The sequence below is a fragment of the Macrobrachium rosenbergii genome, chromosome 42, assembly GCF_040412425.1.
Source record: "Macrobrachium rosenbergii isolate ZJJX-2024 chromosome 42, ASM4041242v1, whole genome shotgun sequence".
Lineage (NCBI taxonomy): Eukaryota > Metazoa > Arthropoda > Malacostraca > Decapoda > Palaemonidae > Macrobrachium > Macrobrachium rosenbergii.
In genome coordinates, this window is record NC_089782.1 from 46,967,426 (window position 1) to 46,995,271 (window position 27,846).

A 27,846-nucleotide genomic window follows, 5' to 3' on the forward strand; every position below is an offset into this window, starting at 1 on the left:
ACTTACCCGTCTGAAAATCTGATTGGTCTTTGATTTTGAATTATTTTTTGGGCGGTAAAATTCACACGGGGGATTTATATTGCTTTTAGCATTTTCTCGTGAATTAGATTTGAATTTGCATTCACATACACCAGTGGTTTCATTGAACGAAAAACGCCGCCGCCAGAACTATGTAAAATTTTTCTGATTTCTTTTTTTATCTGTGTAACCACCCTGTTGGGGGGGGAATCCCGTCAGTGCACCTCACGTGGTGCACTGTAGGCATTATTTAAGGTTCTTTGCAGCGTCCCTTCGGCCCCTAGCTGTAATCTCTTTCATTCCTTTTACTGTACCTCCGTTTATATTCTCTTGCTTCCATCTGTCTTTCCACCCTCTCTAACAGTTGTTTCATAGTGCAACTGCGAGGTTTCCCTCCTTTTTCACCTTTCAAACCCTCTTACAGTCAATTTCCCTTTCAGCGCTGAATAACCTCATGAGTCCCAGCTCTTAGCCTTTGGGCTAATTTCTATATTCCAATTCCAATCTCTGTAACTAGAAATTATGATAAAGTTGTTGTTGTTTTTGTATTTTGCATAGTCAGGAATGGCCTCAGAAATGTGCAGTTGTTTATAGTTCCTAAGAATAATTCCAAATGGCCACCCACGTCTGGGATTTATTACTTGGGAGGAATAAAACAAATATATTTTGTCTACAGTTACGCACTCGCTGACTAAATCTAGCAGATATCAGATTAATGGAAAAAAGCCAAACGTTAGTGAGAATTTTTTTATTGCTGATATTGTAATGATAGAAATTTACGCACAAGTAGTGAATTTCATATTTATTTTACAGTTGAATTATTCTGAAACTTGTCACTTAGGAGGGATGTTTTTGAAGACTCATTATATATATATATATATATATATATATATATATATATATATATATATATAAATAAATAAATAAATAAATAAATAAATATATATATATATATATATATATATATATATATATATATATATATATATATATATATATATATATATATATATATATATATATATATATATATATATACTTTGTGTGTGTGTGTGTGAGAGAGAGAGAGAGAGAGAGAGAGAGAGAGAGAGAGAGAGAGAGAGAGAGAGAGAATGCTCCTCCTGATGGGTATCATGTCTGTTATGAATGAGTCATATACAAACATACGTGCTGCAGTACTTTGCGTGACGCCAATTTCTTTTTCACAGGATTTTTTCGTTTTTGTTTTGGGGAACACTTAATCTCTCTCCTAGTGTTGCTACAGATTTCCAAGTATTTAAAAACAAAAAAAAATTTATAAAATTATTCAATTCTTTAAGGCTTCTGTTATGCTCTCTCATGTTTTTTTGTTTTTCTGAACTGCTTAAATCAGCAAGTCTTCCTGCAGTACCGTCTCTCGTGAAAGATGATATTCCTTGAATTTTTCTGTCTAGTTTAAAGGTTTTAAAATGTATATTTTAGTAAATAAATTCTATGTTCCGAAAGTTGGCGTTTTCTATTGTTAGCCTCGTGACTCTTAATATTATAGGCACTTGATGACGTTGACGTTTATAACCTTTTCATAATATCGGGCCTGACTTTTTCTCAAGGAAGAAACCAGAAAAGACAATGACAAGACCTTCCCTTCATTAGATATGTATCACGATACTCTGCCACTGTTAGGAACAAAGAGACGTTACGGAAAATATCCGATTCAGACATGCAATAACACTAGGTAGTGGATTTCGCACGTTTATTCATAGTATGAGGGCACACACTGGGAAAGTTCATCTCTCCCTCCCCCTAGTGGTTTGTGCCGTCAGTGCACTTCACATGGTGCACTGTAGGCATTACCAAAGGGCATTTGCAGCGTCCCTTTGGGCCTCTAGCTGCACCCACTTTGTAGAGTTTTGCTTTACCTCCATTTCATCTTCCTGTCTTCAGTCTTGCTGTCTCACCTCTCTAACTAATACTTATCAGTGCATCTGTAGGGTTTTCTCCTAGTTCCTCCTTTAGAGCCTTTTATTTCATCTCATTTATTTTCTCATTTTACATTGTATTTATCTTGCTCTCCAACGCACTCCAATTCCCTCTTTTCACTCTAAAGCTCTGTGACCGAAGTGCCCCATTGCATGGCTTGACTGCCTAAAACCATCTTCTTATCAACTTAATTCCTAGTCGGGGTCGCTTTTTTTAATGAGCCTCCTCAAGCTGCTTCTATCTCGATCGGCTCAAGCCTGGATGAAAAGGGAGGGGTGGAGTCAGATAAACCAAAACCGAACTTTAAGAAAATTAACGATGCCTTAAATAAAAGCGCTTAAATTGAATAGTTGTTATAGTCAACTGTGTATTCCATTTAAGTTAGCATTACCTTTCCTGATGGCAAATGGCCTCTTTAACCTATTGGCTGTATTGATTAAATCTTACGAGTCACTTACACACTTCACTTCAAGTAGAGAGTGGACCTGAAACCCTGACTTTTCCTTTCTTGAGAGGCAATTTTAGTTCTGAGAAATTTCGAGTTATACCCGATTTTTACGTTTTTGTTTTCTTTTGATTGTTGACGTGTCACTTGCAATAGAATCTTTTCTTTCTTTATAGTGATTTAAACTTAATTCTGCTATATCGTAGACTGTTTTTTCTGTCGCGCAGTGTTAAAAGCTTCTCTTGGATTCCTAGATATCCTTTTGGTGTTCTGACAGTTCAGTAAGTTGTGGATAAGCATTTCTCAATCTTGAGTGTATCAAAGTGCACCAAGAACCTTTGCCTTGCCTGTTCCACTAATGGACGAATTCTTGGTTTAGAAATGGGAGGATTAGGCTTAGTCATTTGAACAGGTGGTAATTCAGCGTTCGCCTATCGAGACGTGAAACTTGTGTTTTCTCTGTCTGTCTGTCTGTCTGTCTGTCTGTCTCTCTCCCTCCTTTCTTTATCTTCCCTCTAGGTTGTTTCCCCCTCTAATCCTCTCTTTTATTTATCTTCCCTCTAGGTTGTTTTTTCATTCTTCCTCTCTTTTATTTATCTTCCCTCAAGGTTGTTTTCTCATTCTTCCTCTCTTTTATTTATCTTCCCTCTAGGTTGTTTTCTCCTCTCTTCCTCTCTCTTATTTATATTCCTACTTTGTGGTTTCTCACCTCTCTCTCTCTCTCTCTCTCTCTCTCTCTCTCTCTCTCTCTCTCTCTCTCTCTGTGCATTTTATGTCTTCCCTCTCAGTTGCTTTCTCATTACTATTTTTCTCTCTTATTTATCTTCCCTCTTGGTTGTTTTCTTCCCTCGCTCTCTCTTTTTATTTATCATCCCTCTTTGTGGTTCCTCACACATTTATCTTCCATCTTGGAGCTCTCTCTCTCTCTCTCTCTCTCTCATTTATTTATCTTCCATCTTTGTGGTCTCTCTCTCTCTCTCTCTCTCTCTCTCTCTCTCTCTCTCTCTCTCTCTCTTTATTTATCTTCCATCTTTGTGGTCTCTCTCTCTCTCTCTCTCTCTCTCTCTCTCTCTCTCTCTCTCTCTGAGTTTTCTTGATATTTCGCTAGATTTTATCTTCTGAGGGACCTGAGTCCTCAGTCCACTGGTTTGCTCGGGCGAGATTGGTTTCCCGAATCATCGTACGAAACGAACATATCGCCTTGACCTAAGATTCTTGATAGCTATTTTTGGAAACGTGACTTTTCTCCGTAAAATGTCCACATGAAATTTCAACAGATAGGTATGTGTGAAGACCATCCAGGAAATGTTATGATAACGTTGAATTGTGGTTTAGCGCCAGTTATTCTCTGTCGTCAGTCTGTTGATTATGTTTTGACTTCCTAATTCTTTCTGTATATACATATATACATATACATACACACATTATATACATATATACATATACATACATATATATATGTATGTATGTATATGTATATGTATATATGTATATAATGTGTGTATGTATATGTATATATGTATATAATGTGTGTATATATGCATACACACATATATAATACGAATCTTTTGCCCCTTCAACTTTTAAATGGTTTTGTCTAATTTTTCTTTTGGATAATTCCACTGTATAATTGGCATCCACATGACAGGTTATTTTCGTGTAGCCAGGGACATCAGAGGGAGGTTACAATCTTCTTTATTGTAATTTCCCTACTTAATTCGCATTCCCTTTTCTTGGTTTTACTTTTGCGGAAGTATTTAAAATATTTAACCTATGTCCTAATACTAATAATATTACTACTATTATTTGACAACAATATTATTATCATTTAGGGCATTTTCCTCCATTCTCTCTCTCTCTCTCTCGCTCGCTCTCTCTCTCTCTCTCTCTCTCTCTCTCTCTCTCTCTCTCTCTATATATATATATATATATATATATATATATATATATATATATATAGAGAGAGAGAGAGAGAGAGAGAGAGAGAGAGAAAGAGATTTGTAACTTAACTGAAGGTACAAAGTCTTTTGTGCTTATTCCACAAGAGAGCTTTTCTAATAATAATAATAATAATAATAATAATAATAATAATAATAATAATAATAATAATAATAATAATAATACACAGAGCAGTCGAAGGAAAATCAAATACTCTTAGCAATGAGAAATGGGTACCACAGTTTCTGTACGGTTTTATTGACTACATGAGTACAAGATCACCACAGGGATGATGCTATCACTTATTACAATTTCATGATAGAAAATTCAAACCTACCTTCCTTTCAACTTAACATAAATCCTCAATCATTTATCTCTTGGAGGAAGTTGACAAGTCAGTTGCTGTAATGAAAAAAAAATAAATGTCATATGGGACAAGTATACTGATGACCATGGAATTACATTTGGTTTGTGATTCAAACGTAGGATTGAATTGAACCCGTATATATCAGTTAAGTCTTGTTTACCAGATTTGTAATAAAATTTGGAGATGTAAGATAGCAAATGATGTTGCATTTTTTCTGTGTGGTTCCTTAGTATTTAAATTTGTTGCTGTTTCTTTCTTCATCCTTGAACTTCTTCAGAGTGTTGTGAGGTTATTTATTCATTCTTTGACATGGCGTTGCATGTTTGGAAGTCATTATTTCTGGTAAATATGTTCCCTTCATTCATTCTTTCTTCTGTGACTTGCCATGGTCAATTCCTCATCATAGATTGTCTTTTATAATACCTTTTACAGTCTGGGTTTTTTCTTGTCACATCTGAAACATTTATATAATCTTTCTGAGGTGCAGAAGGCTCAGTTTAAACTTAAACTTCGCGTACATTCTATCATTCACTATATGAGAAATTCATAGAAAACTAAGAAGCTAGATTTACTTCACTCATATGGCATCATTTAGCAAAGGAACCTTTCTCATAGTTTCATTACTTTGATGATTCATAGCAGTGATGTGAGGTGGTCCATCTGGCTGGTCTCTGATAATATCAAGACTCCAAAATGAAAAATAGTCGCGGTGGATTTTGACACTACCTTATTTACCAGAATATTTACCTGTCACAGAGGGTCTTTTTCCATGAACTAATAATTTGAGTTTGTTGTATTATAATGGAACAGTTGTACTGAAAGGCTAATAAGCATTCCTCTCTAGTGCTGTGTTTGTAAATGCCTTACATTCAGACAGACTAAAAGGCTGATTTAATGATTGTGATGATATCTATATATATATATATATATATATATATATATATATATATATATATATATATATATATATATATATATATATATATATATTTATGTGTGTCTGTGTGTGTAACTATATACACATACATATACAGCTATATATATATATATATATATATATATATATATATATATATATATATATATATATATATATATATATATGTATATATATATATATACACACACACACACACATACACACACGTATACACACATGTTACAACCATATATTTCGAATACTTCTGTATTCCTGATCACTGGTGAAATAAGGACAAAAGGTGGGTGACAGGAGTAGATGAAAGGCATAAGCAGGTGTGGTAATGCGACGTTGGTGGTATGTAGATGACCGTTGACCCTAGATGGATGGAAAAAGGTTATTATCTTGTGTTGTGGTCTTCCTGACTCCCGCCTGCGTCTCTGTTGGGTGAGTCCGCTGGAACACCTGCTTGATAAGAGGCTTAGGATTAACCGTTGGTGAAGTCCTATTTCCAATGTCCCCCTGACTGGTTCATACTGAAAATTGAATTTCACTGACGAATTAGTCCTAAGGCCTCTTATCAGGCAGGTGTTCCATCGGATACGCCCACCAGACTAAAACTGGATTCACCAAAGAGTCAATCCTAAGGCCTCCTCTCAAGGAGGTGTTCCAGCAGGCGTGCCCACCAGCCTCGAGCAGAAGGGAGTTAACGAGAACTAAAACACGAAGGGAAAAACCTCTTTGCCATTTGTCCCAGGTCAACAGTCATCTACATACCGCCAACGTTCTATTGCCACACCTGCATATGCCTTATAAATACTCTTGTCGTCTACCATTTGTCCATATTTCACTATTGATCAGGAATACAAAAATGTTCGAAATATGTCTGCAATGTGTATATAGTGTTTTTATGGTCCTTTTTATCTTCATAGTGCTCTGTTAGATTATAGTAAAAGACAGTCATATATATATATATATATATATATATATATATATATATATATATATATATATATACACACACACACGCATATAATATTCACAAACACACACACACACCCATATATATGTATATATATATATATATATATATATATATATATATATATATATATATATATATATATATATATATATATGTATGTATGTATGTATGTATGCATGTGTATGTAAATATATTCATATTATACATATAATCTTGTTGGTTCTTGATGAGCTTAAAGTTTTTTAAGACTAGAAGAGATGGAAGAAACATAATATATAAAAGTTTCAGAAGAGCCTTTATTGCAGTGAAATGGCATTTCGGATCTTATTCATAAAGCTTGAATTGTCATCAGTGGAACCACCAATTTTAGTGCAACAGACTTTTAGCATTTTTTTTATCTATAATACGGAATTTTCAGGTAAATTTTGCTTTATAAATGAGGTAGGCCTAATGAATTTTATTTGATCACCTCATTAAAAACTTACTCGTTGTGCCTGGATTGCCAGAGTTTGCAGTAAAGGTATATATTGTCTCACTTGTGGGCACTGAGCATGCTATCTTTGGGCACTGGCAGCATCCCTAGGCAGTGGGTATGGCAAATTTCATTACCATGACCTTGGCACCAATTGGAGAATTGCAGATTGTATGTTGGTAAATGCACTGGAGGAAGTAAACAGTTGGGAAAAGCCATCCCACTGAACTTGTGGATTCAGTTGGATGACTGGAGCGACAGCCTTCTCGTCTCGGAAGAGTAGCCATCCGATGAGCTTCACAAAGGTGATGTAGAAGGCCTCGCCCTCTCCTTCAAGCATGGTGGCATCTCTGCTAGGGAAGGAAGAATGTTGGAATGTTTCTTTCTGGTGCATATCAGGCTCTGACGTGAAGTGACCCCTTGGCTCGCTGTAATGCAGGAGTCCCTCCATGGATTGTTTGATCTCATGGTGTCCCGTGAAGAAGTCCTTCAGGAATTCTAAGGAGATGTCGCCAAATCCGTTGATCACATTCTTCAGGAGTAAACCAAGATTTGAGAAGAATCCTGGGCGAGGCCACAGTAAGAGGGGGAAAGCTCTGACGGGTGCCAGGAATGCGTGAGCCAGGGAATGACGATACGAAGCATAGCAAGATACCATTGCGCCATCCACGATGAGAGTGCCCTCTTTTGTTAAGGGCACGTAAGCACCTATGGAGGATTAACAAAATAGAATAAGTTACGGTAATAGTTTCTGCTTGATACGTTGACATCTTTTTCATAGCAGCATGTCAGGGTGCAGTGGATGTTAGAGTGTTCTGAATTAAAGACCTTGAAATGCACTTCATATTTTTACCTGCTGTGCTTGAAAATTGACCAAATTCAGCTTCAAGGGAGTTGTACAACTTGGCAGCAATACTAAAACTTACCTTGTATGACACTGTGCTCGACAGCCACCACCCTGGTTCTCTCAAGTCCTGTTTTATTGACAGAGAAGATCACATCTCCAATGTTGATGTCTGAGCCAAAAGCACTGACTGGATGGCTAGAGTTGAGGGCGCTCTTGAAGAGCACGTGGTTGGGCGAGAGCGTCAGGTTCTGTCCTGTGGCTGTGCGCAGGGTCACGTACAGAGAGATCTCGCTGGGTCGTCGATCCATGAATCCCAGCACTTGTGATGCTACTATCTTTCCAGATTCATCAACTGTGGTGGAATAGAATATAATGGACTTAAGTTTACATTTTCTATTTATGTACATATATTATAATAGATTAGAAAAGATATGAGTTGACGGAAAGGCAGTGCAAAAGTCCTAGATCCCAGTCACATGTCCTCAATGGGTTATGGGTGTTGTAAGAATGGGTAATGAAGTGTACTGAGCATCATTCAGAAGCCTTGTCTTCATTTTTCTGCCATGTTAGGTCTAGGCATTATAAATTCTTTGGTCCTAGGTTATATGATATTTGTACAATGTATGGGATTACCCGTAGATTGATTCAAAACTATCTCCATCATGAGGAGTTATCTAAATATTAGCTTATTTAGCTTTGTTGCGTAAGAATTTAATCTTTCGACCATTAGAATATTTTATTAGGAGACATAATTAGTCTGGTAAACATTCTGGAAAACACTAGGAAAGCTGATATCAAAATAAATAAGATATATTTAGCGTCTCTGAAAACATTTGCTGTTCTTTCCAGCTGACGAGTTATTTTAAATTTAGCTGTCTGTCAGTTTAGTCATGTATTTATCAATATTTCAAAATTTGCAGCGATTTTAATGGGATTGTGCAGTCTCTTACAAGCGTGTACATGCAAGTATTACACAACGCAGACGTTAGGATCTAACATTGCGTAATACTCCCATGTGTCCTTCAAATGTTCACAAGCCCCTGAAAATTCGTTAATTTGCCTAAGTTTTTGCACTGGCGTCACTGAAGCTGTGGTCATGTTGGTTCATCGCACTGGTATCAAATTATCTACCGAAAAGCACATGAACTGATCCTCAGTCCTCCGGACATTTTATCCCGTCCTGAAATTATGCTAATTGATTCGATAACCACCAGTGGCGTCACGGCGACTAGGGTCTTGCGGATTCAGTGCCGCGAACGCCGAAATTCCTCGCCGTCTTGACATTTAACGCAAAACCACGCCCTCATTAATGAACATCTGGGAGTCTTGAGCTTGTTTAGCAAATTCGCGCTTGAAACCAACGCCGCCTTGAGTGGTGCTTCGTCACTCAGCCAACGCCCGGGAATTAAGGCTATGATTACCCTTTTATTTTGCTTATTATCGTTAGTTATTCATCCATTCGCTTATTGCATGTTTTTTTTTTTTTGCACAATGTCATGTTCATTTGTTCACTAAATTTGTGTTGAATTGTATTTGCGGTTCTAAATTATTCTTGCCATTCAGTTCTTTATCTCATTCCTTCGTTCTTTCATTGTGCATTAATATTTTTTTCAGTGCTCTGTATTTTGGAGTTATCTTTTAAGCATTACGGTAATACACGACTCGATATCTCGGTATATAATTTGGAATTCACATCCTGCGTACGTTTTTCCTTAGTTGTGTAACCTGCTATCTTTCCCTTATTGTATGTTTATGTCCATCCCGTCTCCCGTGATATTCTTAGCATCTTGTATAAGGCACCTATTGCTTGTTGTAAGTTTTCGTAAGGAATGTTTTATTTTCACTGGAATAATTGTGTTGCGTATTTTTTCATGCGTTGAAGCCTTTATGCTCAATTCACTTTAAAGTAATAAACTGGAAATCAAATGTTCTTTGAAAAAAGCTTTGAAATATTTTATTATATTTTTGACACTGTTCTTTTGTAAATTATGGTGCTAATGTGGCTCTAAACAAATTAAAGTATATATGATGGGTGCAATTTCAACCGGCGACTTCCCATCTTTTATATAATGAACACTGAGTTTAGTTTCAGAGACTTTAGTGAGGGCAGTTAGGCAGATAACAATAGTCATCTTATTTTGGAACTGTTAACACAAATATATACATCTCAGTTGAAAGCTAGTCTTTGAGGATAAGGCGAGAGGGACTTCGGATTGCAAGAGCAAACTCGTCTGCAAGGAACATGAGAAACCCGGGAAGGGCGCCATCACGCCGCATGAGGAAACAAAGAGGGAGGTTGAAAATGAAATAGGCTGAGATTCACGTCTCTGAGTTGGCAAGGATTATGCGTGGTTATGGGCACGTAAGGATAAGGAATATAAACAGTTCGTGCTATGTTGATGAAATAAGAGGCTTAGTGAAGGCGGACAAGAGAAAAAAAATGGAAGATCGTGAACAGGTGTACAAGTGGATTGATATGGAAGTCGAGAAGAGTATGAGAGAGGAAAATGAAGGAAAACGATAAAAAGCGAGAGAATAATCTGATTAAGTTCTTTATGGGAGAAAAGACGTTGTACTCAGCGAAGTAAGTTTAGAGGATAAAGTTGATGTGCAAATGAAGCTAAGAATAGTGAATGCAAACTGAGGGGTGTGTGCCAAAAAGAATAGAGTCCTTAGCTGATGGGGTATTCCAGACCATTCGTGAGTGTTAGAAAGGAAGGAGTTAGCGCAAATTTATGCTTGTGTAAATAAAGGGTGAGGATGTAAAGATGACAATTACGAGGGTGAAGAATGGAAAGTTATCATGAATTGAAAGAAATACTTAGAAGATACTTGAGTAAAATGATAGTAGTAAGAATGAGTGGATGACCGAGGAAGGATCGACTGGCTGGCATGAAGATGTTCGTGCGGACTGCCTTTCTTATCCATGAAACACGATACTGTGTGAAAAATATAGAGGTGAGTGGCGCAGTGTTTGTAGAAAAGTGAGGGAATGCAGATCAGGAGGCGTTGGTGATAAGCTCTGGAGGTTTTCTGCTCGGGGTTTCCATCTTGATCGAGCAGTTAACTACTGTAGTTACAAAACAAGGACTGCTTTTTAGGTTTTCTTTTCTTTTGAAGGAGGAAATCAGCTTAATGTGGATTTTATGTATTTATGTACATACTATATATATATATATATATTATATATATATATATATTATATATATATATATATATATATATATATATATATATATATATATATATATATATATATATATATATATAAATATATTAAGCTACAGATGTTTAATATCCAAGTCGCGCTACTTGTATGCAAAGTGTCACGGTGGTGTGATAAAAATTCATTTAAGTATATATATATATATTATATATATATACTTATATATACTGTATATACATATATATATATATATATATATATATATATATATTATTATTATTATTATTATTATTATTATTATTATTATTATTATTATTATTAGCTGACCAACCCGGCACTGCCCGGAAAAACTCTGGATGACGTTTGGATGACATTTGATAATCTATCTCTCTCTCCTGCTTTCTTCCTAACAACACCCCCAAGTTTACCTAATATCCAAGTCGCGCTACTTGTATATAAAGTGTCACGGTGGTGTGATAAAAATTCAATAAGTATATATATATATATATATATATATATATATATATATATATATATATCTATATATATATATTATATAATATATATATATATATATATATATATATATATATATATATATATATATATATATGTATATATATATATATATATATATATATATATATATATATATATATATATATATATATATATATACATACATACACACAGTATATATATTAGCTGACCAACCCAGCACTGCCCGGAAAAACTCTGAATGACATTCGATAAACTATCTCTCTCTCCTGCTTTCTCCTCCCTAACACCCCCAAGTTTACCTGTCATTTCTTCTGTCAGTTCATCAAAACTGCCATTAAAACTTACGTGTAGACAACACTCTCCGCCCACCAGAACGGATGAACTGATGATGTTGCCTACTATGAGATTCAGAACCTTTGTCCCGGTGTTTTTCCAGAATAAATTTTTTCTGTGCATTTGACAAAGATATTACTTAGCCATAGTATACTTTACATCCCTACCTAATTTTTGGCAGCATTCTTTATTACTTATATATATTAGAAAAAAGTATATTCGTAAGAGTAAAATAAAGCAGCCAAAGCCTGTGGCGGAACACTCTAATGTATGGGTTCAGAGTTATGTGTGACATAAACATATGACATCCCAACTCCTCCCACATGGTGATGACGACAAACAGCTGTCTCTGAAATTCTGAATGAATATTCATACCTTGTGAAGGCTTCAAGAATGGTGGCTATGATAAGTCATTGTCCCCGTGGTTGCAGGACAGCTTTTGTGATTCGACTCGCACAATTGTTTAGAAGTGAGGAGGCCCGTGGCAAACCCTATGTAAGCTTGAACAGGTAAATGAATAATAGGGCGATTCACCAGGGCAGGCCTTCAGGCCAAGTTACTGGAGGCCAGGCTTTGTGCTAGCCCGGAGTTGTGGACGGCAGCTATTCGTAAGTCTCGGCGCTTTGAGGAGGAATACTGGACGTTATATAATATCCATGAGAGCGTGGAACCTGTCATCATAAACATAGCGTCATAGCCACTAATGATGAGGATGAAGACCTCTTCCTGGACAGCAATGGAGAATAAATTGTTTCTCTGTATTGGATGCTTCATTTCTGTACTTGCAAAATATGTTTTTGAAACATATAAGCCTAACAATTGTTGTTTCATTATAAAAATGTATTACACATATTGATACTTATCAATAAGTCGAAGTATATCGATTTAATAATCTACTCTAAAAACTAACTCCTCAAACAGCGACAAAACTTACAGAAAATACACCTTTACGGTGTTCAAGCCACTTATAAATAAAAGGCAATCTCCATTTTAATTTCCTTGTCACCTTATACTTGACAGGTTACTATTTTAAACTGACCACTCTTCTCAGTGGATTGGATTGATTTGAGTCAAGGAATTTAGGATATATCCTAAGGGTGGAACCTATTAAATGTCATTCAGGTCTGAGAAATAGTTGGAGGTGTTGGAAAGCAAGCAAGGAAAAAGCAATGTATAAAAAAATTACAGTATATTAGCAAGAAAAAGAGATAGGGGGTTGTTGGTCATTTTGTGTTAAGATCACTTACCAATCTAATCCTATGCAGTTGTCTGTTTATTAATTACAATGATCGTCACTGTCATATTAGGAAAAATATCAAAGGAGTTACGACGAATGCCAAAGTTTTCTTCGCTTTGTTAATTGGTTTTTAATGATATAATTTTTCAATGGAGAAATAGTGATAGAAAGTAATTTCTCGGATTACTTGTGGAAACCCTTTTCTTCAAGGATTCTAGCACTCGACCTCATGGCATAAATTCTAGATACTACTACTACTACTACTACTACTACTACTACTACTACTACTACTACTACTACTACTACTACTACAAAGTGTAAACAAGGAGTATTGGTTGTATTTCATTGTTTGCCCGAGGTTGAGACTTTTTCACGAATAGCCAATTATCCGTCGAGAAGGAGGCAAGTTAATGACGTCATAATTTACGCCACTATATCTTCGAAAGACATTCCTCTGAGTTTGCTGGCGATGTCTACAAGAAGTCGGTGTTACTCTTATAATTACCAGAATTATGCAACTTTCGTAATACAGAATACAGTAAAAAATTAGGTAGGGATGTAAGATACCTTGTAACAGAGTGTCATCTTTGTCAGGTACGTTGATGAAATTTTATTCCCGAAAAACACCGGGACACCGGGTGTGAATCTCATAGTAAATATCTTCCGACCGACTGACAGGTAATTGCACATGTGGACAGGTTAGCGCCAGTTTCGTGACAGTTTGCCACTGTATTTCATCTGGGAAGCATCTCAGATGCTCTGATCAGAATATGAATAAATTATGTATAGGTTTATTCATTTCACTGTTAACCCCTTCAACGCTATTTGTAGGCCGTTGTAAGTCCAAATCATACAATAAAAATCTAAAACAATATTTCCATGCAAGACAGACAATTGGGTATAGGCCTAGGTATGATGTCTTTTTATGATTTGTGTTAATATAATGAAAGTAAACTTCACTGTCCAATTCATTAAAAAGTGATCCAGCCCCTCAGTTCTAATTTAAACTCATTCATGAATATTGTGCGAGAATAGACACGATAATTAATTCCAAGTGCTGGAGTGTCCAAGATGATATTTCGATTATCTCAGCACAGCCAACAACGATGTTGGTGAGCAAGTAATGAATGACGTAGGATCGTGTGTAGGACCATTTTGACACCGTGCGCAAAAAGGAAATGTGTTTATTTACTTATTATATCGTATAACGTCTTCAACCATACGTATGAACGGGCGTAGTTTCTGCTGGCTGAAATCGTTACGTTAAGCCAGTACTCCGCATGCACGGACTCGGCTTCGCTTACTACGGAAAGAAATTATCTATTTAGGTTTTCAATGTAGATTTTATCGAGGCAATAAACAATTGTATTAATTATTATCATAAAGTATGATCCAAATTCAGGTAAATTCTGATCAAAAATTGATTTCATAAGGGATATATTGTTGTAGGTTAAGCATACTTCTGGCAGTGCCAGAAGAGGTGAAGTGTCAGGTGAAAAATGAGAATAAACCCAGAAAACTGAAGGAAAAGGTGACGTAAAAACGAAATTTTCATTTGTTTTATGTGTTTGTATGTCTGTCACGGGCTAGGGGTTTGATTTTGTGTTAAAAATCTTCTGGGGTGACATAGAGGCCGTGTGCAAAATTTTGTCTGGGTCTGTCAAGCAGTTTGGATTTCTATAGAAGCCAAACTTACGTAAATATATATATATATATATATATATATATATATATATATATATATATATATATATATATATATATATATATATAATATACATATAATATATATTTATATATATATGCTTGTAGTTATATAATGACCACAAATACAATACACGTGTAGTAGCAATCTATCTCGAACACCCACACACCCACATTCATTTGTATCTCGTTCACTTTCCTTATCAAAACAACATTTGTTTATGTAAAGGCAATAACACCACCAGTCAAGAATACCCCGAAGACTACCCCCTCCGGCCCCTACCTCTTTCCCCATACTCAAAGAACGTAAATAACATGTGTATTGGAGCAAACTCTCTCCCTCTATATATATATTTTTCATCGTTTTGAAGGAGACGGAAGAAGTCTCGACCAATTCATCACCATTATCAGTCAGAATGGCGGACGATCCCTCAAGAGGTAACCTGTTTACCGGAATAATCTTCTTAAGTATCTCCCTTTTTCGGAAATCTCCATCGCTTTTGTGGCGTTTGGCGGCATTCCTGGATTATTATTTTCTTTCCGCTTGTCCGTCTGTCATGTGGATTTGATTTTCATGGTTAGTTTATGCATGTCAGAAGATTGATCCTCTCTCTCTCTCTCTCTCTCTCTCTCTCTCTCTCTCTCTCTCTCTCTCTCTCTCTCTCTCACCAGTGGACACATAATATTTCTAAGAGTAGGTGCTTGTCTGTTTGTGTCTCTCGTTTGTATCTCACTTGTCTGTTCATTCTGTGGTCACATTTGAGATTAAGATTCTCTCTCTCTCTCTCTCTCTCTCTCTCTCTCTCTCTCTCACCAGTGGACGCATAATATTTCTAAGAGTAGGCGTTTGTCTGTTTGTCTCTCTTGTTTGTATCTCAATTTTCTGTTCATTCTGTGGTCACATTTGAGATTAAGATTCTCTCTCTCTCTCTCTCTCTCTCTCTCTCTCTCTCTCTCTCTCTCTCTCTCTCTCTGTCTCCAGTGGACGCATAATATTTCCAAGAGTAGGTTTGTCTGTTTGTCTCTCTTGTTTGTATCTCACTTGTCTGCTCAATCTGTGGTCACATTTGAGATTAAGATTCTCTCTCTTTCTCTCTTTCTCACCAGTGGACGCATAAGATGTCTAAGAGTAGGCGTTTGTCTGTTTGTCTCTCTTGTTTGTATCCCACTTGTCTGTTCATTCTGTGGTCACATTTGAGATTAAGATTCTCTCACTTTCTCTCTCGCTCTCTCTGTCACCAGTGGACGCATAATACTTCTAAGAGTAGAGGTTTGTCTGTTTGTCTCTCTCGTTTGTATCTCACTTGTTTGTTCATTCTGTGGTCACATTTGAGATTAAGATTCTCTCTCTCTCTCTCTCTCTCTCTCTCTCTCTCTCTCTCTGGTTAGCTGTTTGGGATGTAACGCTCTCTAGTATCATTTATGTTTAATCGAGCCAATTGGAGCACCAGGGTCGTTAGTTGTGCCAGGTGAGTCTGTTCGGTGTCACGTTTAATTACCTGGCGGTCTTATGCTCACTCTTGATCATATAATGTGGTTAAAATCCTGGAGTTGTTCCATAGCTTATGTACTATGGCCTTTCAGAGCCCGAGGTTAGAATGACCTTACTTGAAGTTACTAGCAAATGGTAAATTACAATTATTTTTATTGTTCATATTTTTTATTTTTCCGTTTTATGCTTTTAGCTGTCAGTTATTCATTTATTCATCATCAGCTGAACTCTTTTTTTTTCTAACCATCACATTCTCGCTATAAATATGTATTTATGAACATTTCCAGTCAAAATTAAAGATGCCTGACCAGTTTCTATTGCAAATCCTAACCTGTTTTCATAGAAACTAGAGAATCTTGGACAGTGTCATTTGAAAACAACCAAATCTCTGTTCACATAAACATCGCTTTAACGTCACTTTTAGAGCTCGGCTCTTCAAGAGTTCAGAAAATTTTAGATTTAAATGAATTCTATATAAAATGCCTCTTTTGGACACGATTCAAATTTAATGAAAATCAGTAAGACTTGGCTTTGATTCTTATTGCTGTCTGTTTCTGGGATTCACTCTACCTTTGATGATGTTGAGATATTACGAAATGAATTGGGCGACTTGACTTTTCCGATAAAGAACGTATTGAAGTTAAAAGTAATCGGCAAAGTGCTGATCGCCATTGCTTCTTATTCTGACGCCAGTATCTACTTGAAAACAAACTGGAACGTATTTTTCAAGCGATTACCAGTATCGGTTTACAGTCGCCTGACGCGGTTTGCTGTCATTTTCTGTGGCAAAAGTTTGATTTCGGACGTTAGGGTTCGTCCACGTTACAGCATAACACGTCATAAACAAACGTCGAGAATTTGTCACATGTATATCACAAACAAACAGGTTGACAACAAGTCAACTGGTTAGGACTACCATTAAGTCGTTAACTTGTATTCTACCTGTGTACAATACGTTGTCGACGTGTTTTAGACATATTTTACTGTAATGTGGGCATACCCTTTAGGATTCGTAAAAGACAGTGTCTTGATTCTCAGACCACAAACTGTTAGTAACTTCGTATCCTTTAAGAGATTGGCCTAATGCTTTGAGAAGACATCCCCACCCCAACCCTCCAACTCCAAACCCCCTCCCCCTCTTCGGCCCGTTTTTGCTACATCTAGCAGTCTTTACAGTTAAACGAGCATTAGAAGTGAGCATGAATTAGTTGCTGCTATTATTATGTGGTGATGGACACATTCATAAAATATGTACTGCAGCGAAATGTACAAGCATATAGGCAGAAGTATGCTAAGGTATTTGCATAGAGGTAGTGTTACTGCTGATAATCAGTATGAAACAATATTATGTGGAATACAGATCCATACAAAGAAATTCATGGTATGTTTATGATACTGTGAACAAAAGCAGTACACACAGCGACGTCAAAACCAGCAATATAAGAAAAAAAGAGTGGCAACAGACGCTTCTCTTAAGCAGGTACATAAAAAAAAAAAATAACCTGGGCAGGAAAAATAAGTAATATCTTGGGGTTAGTGATCATGTGGGGAAAAATTTTAGAAGAATATTACGAGAGAATATCTTTTTCATCCATCCGAAATTGGACCCGTATTGGTGCGAAATGCTAGATTGGGTGTGAAATGGATAGGTTCCATTTTTTTAACCCTCTCTCTCTCTCTCTCTCTCTCTCTCTCTCTCTCTCTCTCTCTCTCTCTCTCTCTCTCTCACAACCGTATGCATTAGAATGTAGTGATTTATACAGAACTTCCAGGTGCCAGTATTAGCAATTCATCATATCAGATGTGTAATTTCAGAAATAATTATACACTAAAATTAAGTGAACAAATATGCTAACATTTCTTGGAGTAAATGATTTAGGCTCTGTATCACGTATAAAAGGTATATTGATTAGAATGTTTTGCTATATGTGTTGGTGCGTATATTAACATGCTAATAACCACATTTGATATACACTATGATGTCAATAAATCATTTGAATTTGGGCTTATGTGGAATTGCTTGTCGAGTTTTCGTATGGTTGGAATTTTCTGTGACTGTTAATGGAGTTTGTGCGTTTGTGTGCGTGTGTGTTCTTTTTTAATGTGCAGTTGCTAGTTGAAGTTAGGGGTTTAGTGGAGTTTATTTATTTATTTTTTTTTTGTTCTTTGAGTTTTGGGTGATTATAAGTTGAAGTTTCTGTGATGGATAGTCGAGATTTTGCGTTTGTAAAATGTTTTTTTTTTTAAAACTTTGTTGTCTCATTGTAATTTTAATGAAATTACCTCGAGTACTGTCCCTGATGCACAAACTACCTGTCCTGCCTAGATTCACTCAGTTACTCACTCTGTTGGGTGAGTGTCCAGGCCTCATTGACCCAACAGTGCTCACCTTAAGCCCACGCTCACCTTTGTGTCCTGATTTGTCTAATGAATGAGCAAAAATGAGTTTTGGATATATGGTTTTGAATGATAGAAATTTGGTCTCTAGAGAATGATTAATTTAAGAAAGAGAGAGAGAGAGAGAGAGAGAGAGAGAGAGAGAGAGAGAGAGAGAGAGAGAGAGAGAGAGAGAGGGGGGCGACTCTGTTAATCTGAGGTTGAATAACACTGAAAATTTATTTTGTAATGAACCAGTTAACACTGTGTAAGCTAAAATGGATTTCGTGATTATGGCCATATTTATGAAGGTTTTTTTTTTTCAAGGTATACAGAAACTCAGTAACAAATGAATGAAAGAAAGAAATAAATTAATAAATTTATGAAATCGGTGGAATGGGGAAGTCATTATTCATAAAATTTCGTTTTTGCTTCCTATCAAGATTTGTAGGAGATACTTCTCTCTTATTTTCTCACTCATTTCCTCCTCCCGCTTTTCACATCCTCTCTGTCACTCTACCTTCCTTCTCTCCTTTCTTCCTTTCCTTCCTTCCTTGGTTCCTTATTCCTCCCACCTCTCTCTCTCTTCCTCTTCCTCCAGTTTACTGGACAGAAAAGGAATGATGCAATCACGCGAAAATGAACGTTGTCTTAGAATATGGTAAAACTCACATCATCCAGTAGACTATCGATTTATTTTCCACGGACAATTTGCTGCGATCCCTACAGTGGCTTTGCGTTATCGTTCATAAAGAAACACAGTTTTCCCACTCGTGTACGAAGCGTTTTTGTTTACGTGAAGATTTTTCCTTCCAGGTTAACAGTACGTGTCATTTTTCAGTCATGTAGTATTTGTTATTTTTTATTTTCATTGGATAATTCATTGATTTTTATTTATTTATTGTCTGGGAGTTTTGACTTGCATAGCAACGGGATTTAAAAGAAAATCAGTAGGTATGGCAACAGGAAGTAGAGGAGAAATGCAGATAATGAAGTTGTTAGATATTTTTGTCGCAATGATAACGTCGTATAACTGATGCTAAGAAAGCAAGGCTTATAATCACTAAAACTTGGAATACAATAATAGTCCTTTAAAGCATAACATTCGAACTGACAAACATTTATACGAAATGGATGATAGTATTGAATGTATTCCAAAACGTAATGTGTGTGTGAGACTGGCCCACGAATTACAAAAATTCAAGTTTTCAGTATCAAGTGTTTTGTGACATGACAAAGAGAAGTCGAAAGAAGTTGCTCTTGCATAACGGCCTTTTTTTATCAAGATTCTTGAAATAAGGCAATTGGTAAGTTCTATTAATAATTAAATACTGAATAATATTTATCGTTCTGTCGTTAGAAGGGAATGTATCCCTCTTATAGAGAGCACTAGAATTTCAGTCAAGTGATTATTTGGTGATTTTTGAAACGCGGCATTAGCTCTCTCCAATTTGTCAGTTAATTTGAGTTTTAAAATTGACTTGGATCCAGAGACTTACATTTGGAGTGTTATTACAGCAAACACCGATGAAGAAAACTCTCAATATAAACATTAGCTCCGTTCAGTCTACGCTGGAAAGTTTATTTGAATGTTGATTAAATTTGTGTGTTCGTGTTTATTTTGACGTACTTCATTGAAATGAAATAGCCTCGATTCTTAAAGCTTATATTGATCACCTGTATGAGGTTTATGTTCATATTTTCGAATGTTCATTAATATGTTACCCATAGACATGCAAGAACACGTTTGTCGTAACACCTTTTTCTTTTTAATACTCCTTTTTCCGCCTTTCGTCGGAGGTGGGCGGCGAGTGTTAGGGAGGGGTTTGGGGGTGTGATGTTGATGACGCCAGGAAGTTTTAGACTTCCGGTTTTTAACAAGCCTTTTTTCGAGGGGGGCGGGGGGCGCGGCCGGTTTAGAGAAATACACGAAAACCTTCTCTGTGACCCCCCGTTCCCTTTTTTTTCCAGGCTGCTAAATCAAGTAGCCGCCTACTATGCAGAAAACTTTATAACATCATTTAGTGCTTCTCATCCTAACACTAAGAGGGTTAATGATCTTCATTTCGGCCATCTTTGTCAACTTAGCTAACCGGTTTACCACATATCTGTCAAATCTATAAATTTGCCTTCTTTTCAGTATATATCTATGCAAATATATGTATATGTATATATATATATATATATATATATATATATATATATATATATATATATATATATATATATATATATATATATATATATATATATAATCTGTACATACATACATAATACATACAGACATATAAATACACACACACACACACACAGTCTCCCTACCATTTGCTTGCCAAGGAACCCCAAAATCAGGTCGAATTTTCCCCTCAACGCTTAACATTCTTGTCTCTCTCTCTCTCTCTCTCTCTCTCTGCCTGCTAACTCCATTATGTCCTTAAGAGCGATGCTAAATAGACCGGAGGCTTTCGTGTTTCGTGCTGACTTGACAAGTCCTTCGAGCCATAAACGGTTGAGGGGAATTTAAGCTCTTACACTAAGCCCTTTTATAACCGGGTTACGCTTTAGTTACGTTCTGGTGGAATCAGGAAGGTAAACGCATTTTAGGCATTATCAGTGATTTGATGTTTGTTAATGATTCCTTTTCCTTTTCTTGTTAGGTTCCTGTTTTTTTAGTACTGGGATAATGAAAGGTGAAAGAATTGAGAAAGGAGTAATAAAAGTCTGAAGGAAAATTAAGTTTTCGTCCAACAGAGGGGATAAAGTGTTACTGACTTTAAATCTCCCCTTCATAATAGAGTTAGCTTGAAGTGCATTTTAGTGGGAAGTAGAGAGAGGAGGCTATAAAATTCTTATCGAATTTTCCTTAACTGATGAAGCTTTAGAATGCTATCTTAGGATATTATTCTCGGGCGGGGAGTCATGGTAATAACCTTATTTTTTGAATTGCGATAAGTACCCTAGGATTCTTAATTTGGAGTCATTTTATAGCTAATAAAATTTCTTTTATCACAATGTGTTAAGAAAATTGAATAACAAAAATAAAAGGCAAAGAAGAAGAGCTGAAGTTACACACATACACACGCGCACACATATACACACATACACACATACAAATAGCTATACTTTGGAGCCAAAAATAGGCTGAAATAATGTATGAGATATATAATTTTTTTTCTTTAACATGCAAAATCCCAATAAATCGCCTTGACAATATATTTCTATTTATGCCATATGCAGACATAAAAACGTAGACTAAAATGGCGTATCATTATATTGTTTTTTGTGGGGTTGATTCTTGTACAGTTACTTTATGGTGAAATGTTAAAGCTGAATAGTTTTTATTCTTGAACTTTAAACCAAAAAAAAAGTAAAATTTTAAAGATAAAGAGTTGAAATTAAGTTGAAGTTTGCCAGTAAAAAATGTTAATTTACTGCGATTTATGGCAGACAGTGTGTAGCAAAGCATATGACACTCATTTTTAACGGCAAATGTCCATGCATGTGTCTAGAATTGCTTAATTTATCATAACTATAATTGTGTTCATTTATGGCATGGGGCCAGGAGAAAGGATTATTTTTACCTCCATATCTAATTTCTCGCCTATGCATAATTGTCATAAAATATTTGATAAAAGAATGATGCAATGGGTAGATTAGTTAAACATTTGGGTCAAATTTGGTGACATTGGCAGAATAGCAATAATGATGGATATTATTATTATTATTATTATTATTATTATTATTATTATTATTATTATTATTATTTTTTTTTTTTTTTTTTGTCTATCACTGTCATCCTATTCGACTGGGTGGTTTTTATAGTGTGGGGTCCCGGGTTGCGTCCTGCCTCCTTAGGAGTCCATCACTTTTCTCACTATGTGCGCTGGTTCTAGTAGCACACTCTTCTGCGTGAGTTTTGGAGCTACTTCGGCGTCTAGTTTTTCCAGGTTCCTTTTCAGGGGTCTTGGAATCGTTTCTAGTGTTCTTATGATTATGGGTACAGTTTCCACTAGCATATCCCATTTCCTTCTTATTTCTGTTTTCTGGTCTTGATACTTATCAAAAAAGAGAGAAAATTGATTTTATTATTATTATTATTATTATTATTATTATTATTATTATTATTATTATTATTATTATTATTATTATTACTGAAAATGTGCTCACGTTCATATGATGACAATGTGTGCCCACGTGATTCAACAAATCCACCTAGATATTCAATATGGCACCAACAGTATTACATGTCTTTTAAAAAAGACAAATTAACGAAGGGACTTTCCAGAAGATTGATTCAAGGTTATTGAAATGTTCAGGGTCAGGGCTATCCATTTAGGAATGTACCCTAGAGTACCAATCAATAGGTCACATCTTAACGTCAGGGGAGGCCAGCGGTATCTATTGGTAAATGCTTTGGTCCACCAAACATTAATTCTTAAGCCGGTGAAGCTCAAGGTCAAGTAAGGTCAGAGGTCAGAGATCAGGGAAGGTCAAATACAAGGTCAAAAGTCAGACAAAGGCGAAAGTCAGGCAAGGTCAAAGGTCAGACAAAGACTAAGGTCAGGCATGGTCAAAGGTCAGACAAGGTCGAAAGGCAAGGTCAAAGGTCAGCAGTATCAACTAACCGCTGCTGTTCTCATCTTCACCCGGCAGTATATTTTATTAAGAGTTACAGCTCCTCAAGGTCAATCAAGGTCAGCGGTTATCCTTACCCGATGACTCCGCGGCTCTAACGAAATTCGATGTATGCATTAAATTCTGCAGCTGGGACGCCGTCAGGAGACTCTTGGGAGCCCGAAACGTATCAGCGGGCTTTTCGTCTCGATTATCGATGAAGCTGAGGCTGGCTGGTGGTGGTAGTGAAGAGGGGGTGGGGGGCGGCGGTTGAAGGGCTGGGGTGGAGGTGGGGATGGGAGGTTGAACCTCACTTAATATTTATAATCGTTGGGAAAGATCGGCTTTAATGGGATATGGCAAATCATTTTTTTTTTTGCGGGCAAAATAAAAATAAAGAATAAGTAAAGGTATTTTTTCACAAATGGTAAATAAAGGTATGAGACATTTTGCAAGAATAAAATAAATATAAAACGCTTATGTTTGTCTTCGTATAATGATAATCGCTGCCGCAATATTCTTATCAGAAGAATTAAAATGGCACTCTATCATTAGTACGGCCCTGTGTGTTATGCCCCTTTGCTTTATTAGCTGATGCTGTAATCGCTAACAGTAATCGCTTAAGACTGATGGTACTTTAAGCTTGTAATCGTGTTTTTCATATCTCTGAAGCCCAAAGAATGCTGCATAGTTAGAAGTTGCAGAAATTATTATTGTTATTATTACTGTTATTTTTATTATAATTATAATTAATTTTTTTGTCTTTCATAGTCATCCTATAATAATAATAATAATAATAATAATAATAATAATAATAATAATAATAATAATAATTATTATTATTATTATTATTATTATTATTATTATTATTATTATTATTATTATTATTATTATTATTATTATTATTATTATTATTATCGCTGTACCAAGCAAATAAGTGGGGACATACTTAGGAAAAAAACGAGATATGTTGCCAAGATTGTTGTCCATGATCGACTGGAAGGTAAAGAGGCTTATTCTCTGAATTAGAAAAATTGATCAAAAAATAGATCTTCCAGAACTTATTGTTCAGGTCTGGAGATCTCTTCCGTGGTCTCTGGTTTGAATTTTTTTTTTTTTATGCTGGTCTCTTGTTTTGATTTTTCCATCAAGTTTTTTCCTCGGTCTCTGTTCTTGAGTTTTTGTCGGTGGTCTTTGTTTTGGAGTTTGTCCGTGGTCTTTGTTTCGGTGTTTTTATTCAAAGGTTTTTTCCGGTCTTTATTCCGGAGTTTTTTTCGTGGTCTTCTATTATGGAGTTTTTGTCCATGGTCTTTGTTTTGGTATTTATGTTCATTAGTTTTTCTTGGTCTTTGTTTTGGATTTTTTTTTATGGTCTCCTATTTTGGCGTTTATGTCCGTGGTCCTTGTTTTGGAGTTTTTGTTCATTGGTTTTTTCTTGGTCTTTGTTTTGGAGTTTTTTTTTCGTGGGCACCTGTTTTGGAGTTTATGTCAGTGGTCTTTATTTTAAAGTTTGTTCGCAAGCTTTCCCTTGGTCTCTTGAAGTTTTTTTTTCATGGTATCTTATTTTGGAGTTTATGTCCATGGTCTTTCTTTTGGAGTAAGTTTTTCCTATCACAGTTATTAAATTGGTCCAGCAGAGGGGAAACTGTAAGAACGGAGATCCATCTTATACAAAAAGGTTTCATCTTATTGAAATTGACGGTATAGAGAAACGGATCATATTCACATTTGGGTTTGCAGTTAAATTTGAGGTGTGTGACAAAGTTCCTGAATGGAAAACAGTTAACATTAATAAAAGCTTATATTGCATATTACAAGGAATAGCATAGATAAGACTGCACAGTAACGAGAGCCATCTAAACCGTGACAAAAGGTTAATAGCAGAAGAGGTGAACAAATCTGGAGACATTACCGTCTGATCCGTTTTTTGACATTTACTCACGAAAAAGAGGCAAACCTTCCTTCAGAATGTTGTACCCCGAACTGTAAGAGGCACTCGAAGGAGAGCCTGAGAATTTCGAGTGCCAGAAATCAATAGATTCCTTGGGAAATATTGATATGGCTTTAAAATTAAAGCGTCATAAGTGTTTCGAATACTAAAACTATTAATTACTTTGGTGTTCTTGTCACAGAAATCTCAAAATTTCTAAAGCTTTCAGCGTGATTATATTCTTAGCAATGACTATTGCAATAATAGAAACTGTGAAAAGGTTCCTAATTGTTTTTCAAGCCGCCTATGTTTATATGGAAAGCGATTTTGTAAATGATGAATCCATTGTGATGTTCTTACAGTAAAAATGAAATAACCTGCGCAATACCAATAAACTCTTCAATTTTGTAAATATTTATCTTTTTCCTTTAGACCTGTACGCGGGTTATTATTGGTAAATACTTAACGGAGGTTTTTAAAATTACCTTTGTGTCCTTAACCTTTATATGCTAATTTCTCGACGGTAATATTTTTCAATTCTTGTCTGCCCAACGCTTCGTGGCATCTCCTGAAATGAGACATTCTTTATCCTGTGACTTTCCAGGGCCAAGCCAGGTGCCTCAGTTGCCATTCTTGCCTTGGTGCGTCAAAGGATTTGTTAGTTACCTTCATCTGGATGCACACAGCCAATTTTGTCTCGTAGGAAGTTCTCTTGCCGCCATCACATGCCAATGGGCCGTGGAATTTTAATTAATCGAACTTTTCTTTTATTAGTTAACCGCCTTTCTTCCCCCGCCCCACCACAAACCGCTCTCTCTCTCTCTCTCTCTCTCTCTCTCTCTCTCTCTCTCTCTCTCTCTCTCTCTCCCCCACAATTGCGAGATCCCAAGTTCGATTCCAGAACTAGCCAGAGTGATTTAGGCGCGTCTCGTTGAATCCCATTGTGACTTTGATGACGTATGTTGATGTAAGTAGTGAATCGTGTACTTGTTAAGTAGGTAGGTAGTTGGGGGGGTTACAATCAGGGGGAGAAGGAGTGCATGGTCTAGCGACCCCATCCCAAACAGGTTGCTGAGAGCCTGAAGGTTGTCAATATATATATATATATATATATATATATATATATATATATATATATATATATATATATATATATATATATATAAGCTAGGAGGGCATGGGCCATGCAACCCACCCCAAACAGGTTTGTGAAAACCTGAAGGTTGACATATATATATATATATATATATATATATATATGTATATATATATATATATATATATATATATATATATATATATATATATATATATATATATATATATATATATATATATGTGTGTGTGTGTGTGTGTGTGTGTGTGTGTGTGTATTATCGCAATAAATAAATAACCTATTTTAACATTAACATAATTAATTTTTTTGTACTTGAAAAAAAAAAACCGTGCGCAGATAACATACATGATCACAAAAAACCAGATTACATAGACCGTGAAAATAGTATTTTCTCAGATGGGAAATTCGCATAACCACATTTGAAGATTTGGGTTTTTGCTGCCTAATATCCAGTCAGACATTCTGCATCATTAGTTAAACAGCTGTGTCAGGGATTCGTGCAATTATCTATTTTAAATGATCTTATGCAATGCTGCGTCTGGTAAGCAAAGAAAAGATAAAAAAAAAAAAAAACGACTTGCAATTCTAATGGCTAATTTGGTTCACGGGATTCCAGGATAATTTTTCATATAATTTTTTTCGAATCAAATGTTGCTGGAACTGAAAGACATTTAGAATGTTATATTTCAGAAACGAACAAGTAAAAAATGCGCCGAAGTTTCTTCGGCGCAATCGAGTTTTTTGTACAGTTGCTACAGCATGTAATCAAGGCCACCGAAAATAGATCTATCTTTCAATGGTCTCGGTATAATGCTGTATGAGCCGCGACCCATGAAACTTTAATCACGGCCAGGTGGTGGCCTATCCTATATCGTCGCCAGAAGCACGATTATGGCTAACTTTAACCTTAATTAAAATGAAAACTACTGATGCTAGAGGGCTGCAATTTGGTATGTTTAATGATTGGAGGGTGGATGATCAGCATACCAATTTGCAGCCCTCTAGCCTCAGTGGTTTTTAAGATCTGAGGACGAACAGCAAAACTACGGACAGAATAAAGTGCGGACAGACAAAGCCGGCACAGTAGTTTTCTTTTACAGAAAACTAAAAATGAGCAGTGCAGACGAACATTAGTAAAGGCTTTAGATCTTTGTTTATAGCAAATTCCTTAATGGAAGCATTCCTTGAATTTCTTACACTTACAACGAATATAGCTGCAGTGTCCGTGCACAAAAACTAACAAGTAAATGTGGGTATTTTATTTATCAAGGGGTAAGGGTTGTTCCTGCGTTCATCTTTTGATGCTTTCGCACACAGTTTATAACGTAATAATTTTCTTGTTTTTCAGAATTGGTTTGACGTAATAATTTTCTTGTGTTTCAGAGTTGGTTTGTTTACAAGCATGCTACATTAGCTTTTTTTTTTT

At 35.9% G+C, this 27,846-nt stretch overlaps 2 protein-coding genes across 3 annotated transcripts in view; one reads left to right on the forward strand and one right to left on the reverse strand.

The window, feature by feature from the left end:
- The window catches only part of LOC136828410 (glycine, alanine and asparagine-rich protein-like), a 282,803-nt gene that overhangs the window by 73,958 nt on the left and 180,999 nt on the right, over positions 1-27,846 (forward strand). The gene's annotated exons all lie outside the window — the stretch shown is intronic.
- LOC136828408 (indian hedgehog B protein-like) overlaps positions 7,020-27,846 on the reverse strand; it is a 137,263-nt gene continuing 116,436 nt past the window's right edge. The window contains exons 5-6 of the mRNA XM_067086438.1: positions 8,030-8,302; positions 7,020-7,811 (exon numbers count right to left, since the gene is read on the reverse strand). Of these exons, the coding sequence (XP_066942539.1) occupies positions 7,237-7,811; positions 8,030-8,302 (848 nt within the window). The 3' untranslated portion in view covers positions 7,020-7,236. The remainder of the gene's footprint in view (positions 7,812-8,029; positions 8,303-27,846) is intronic.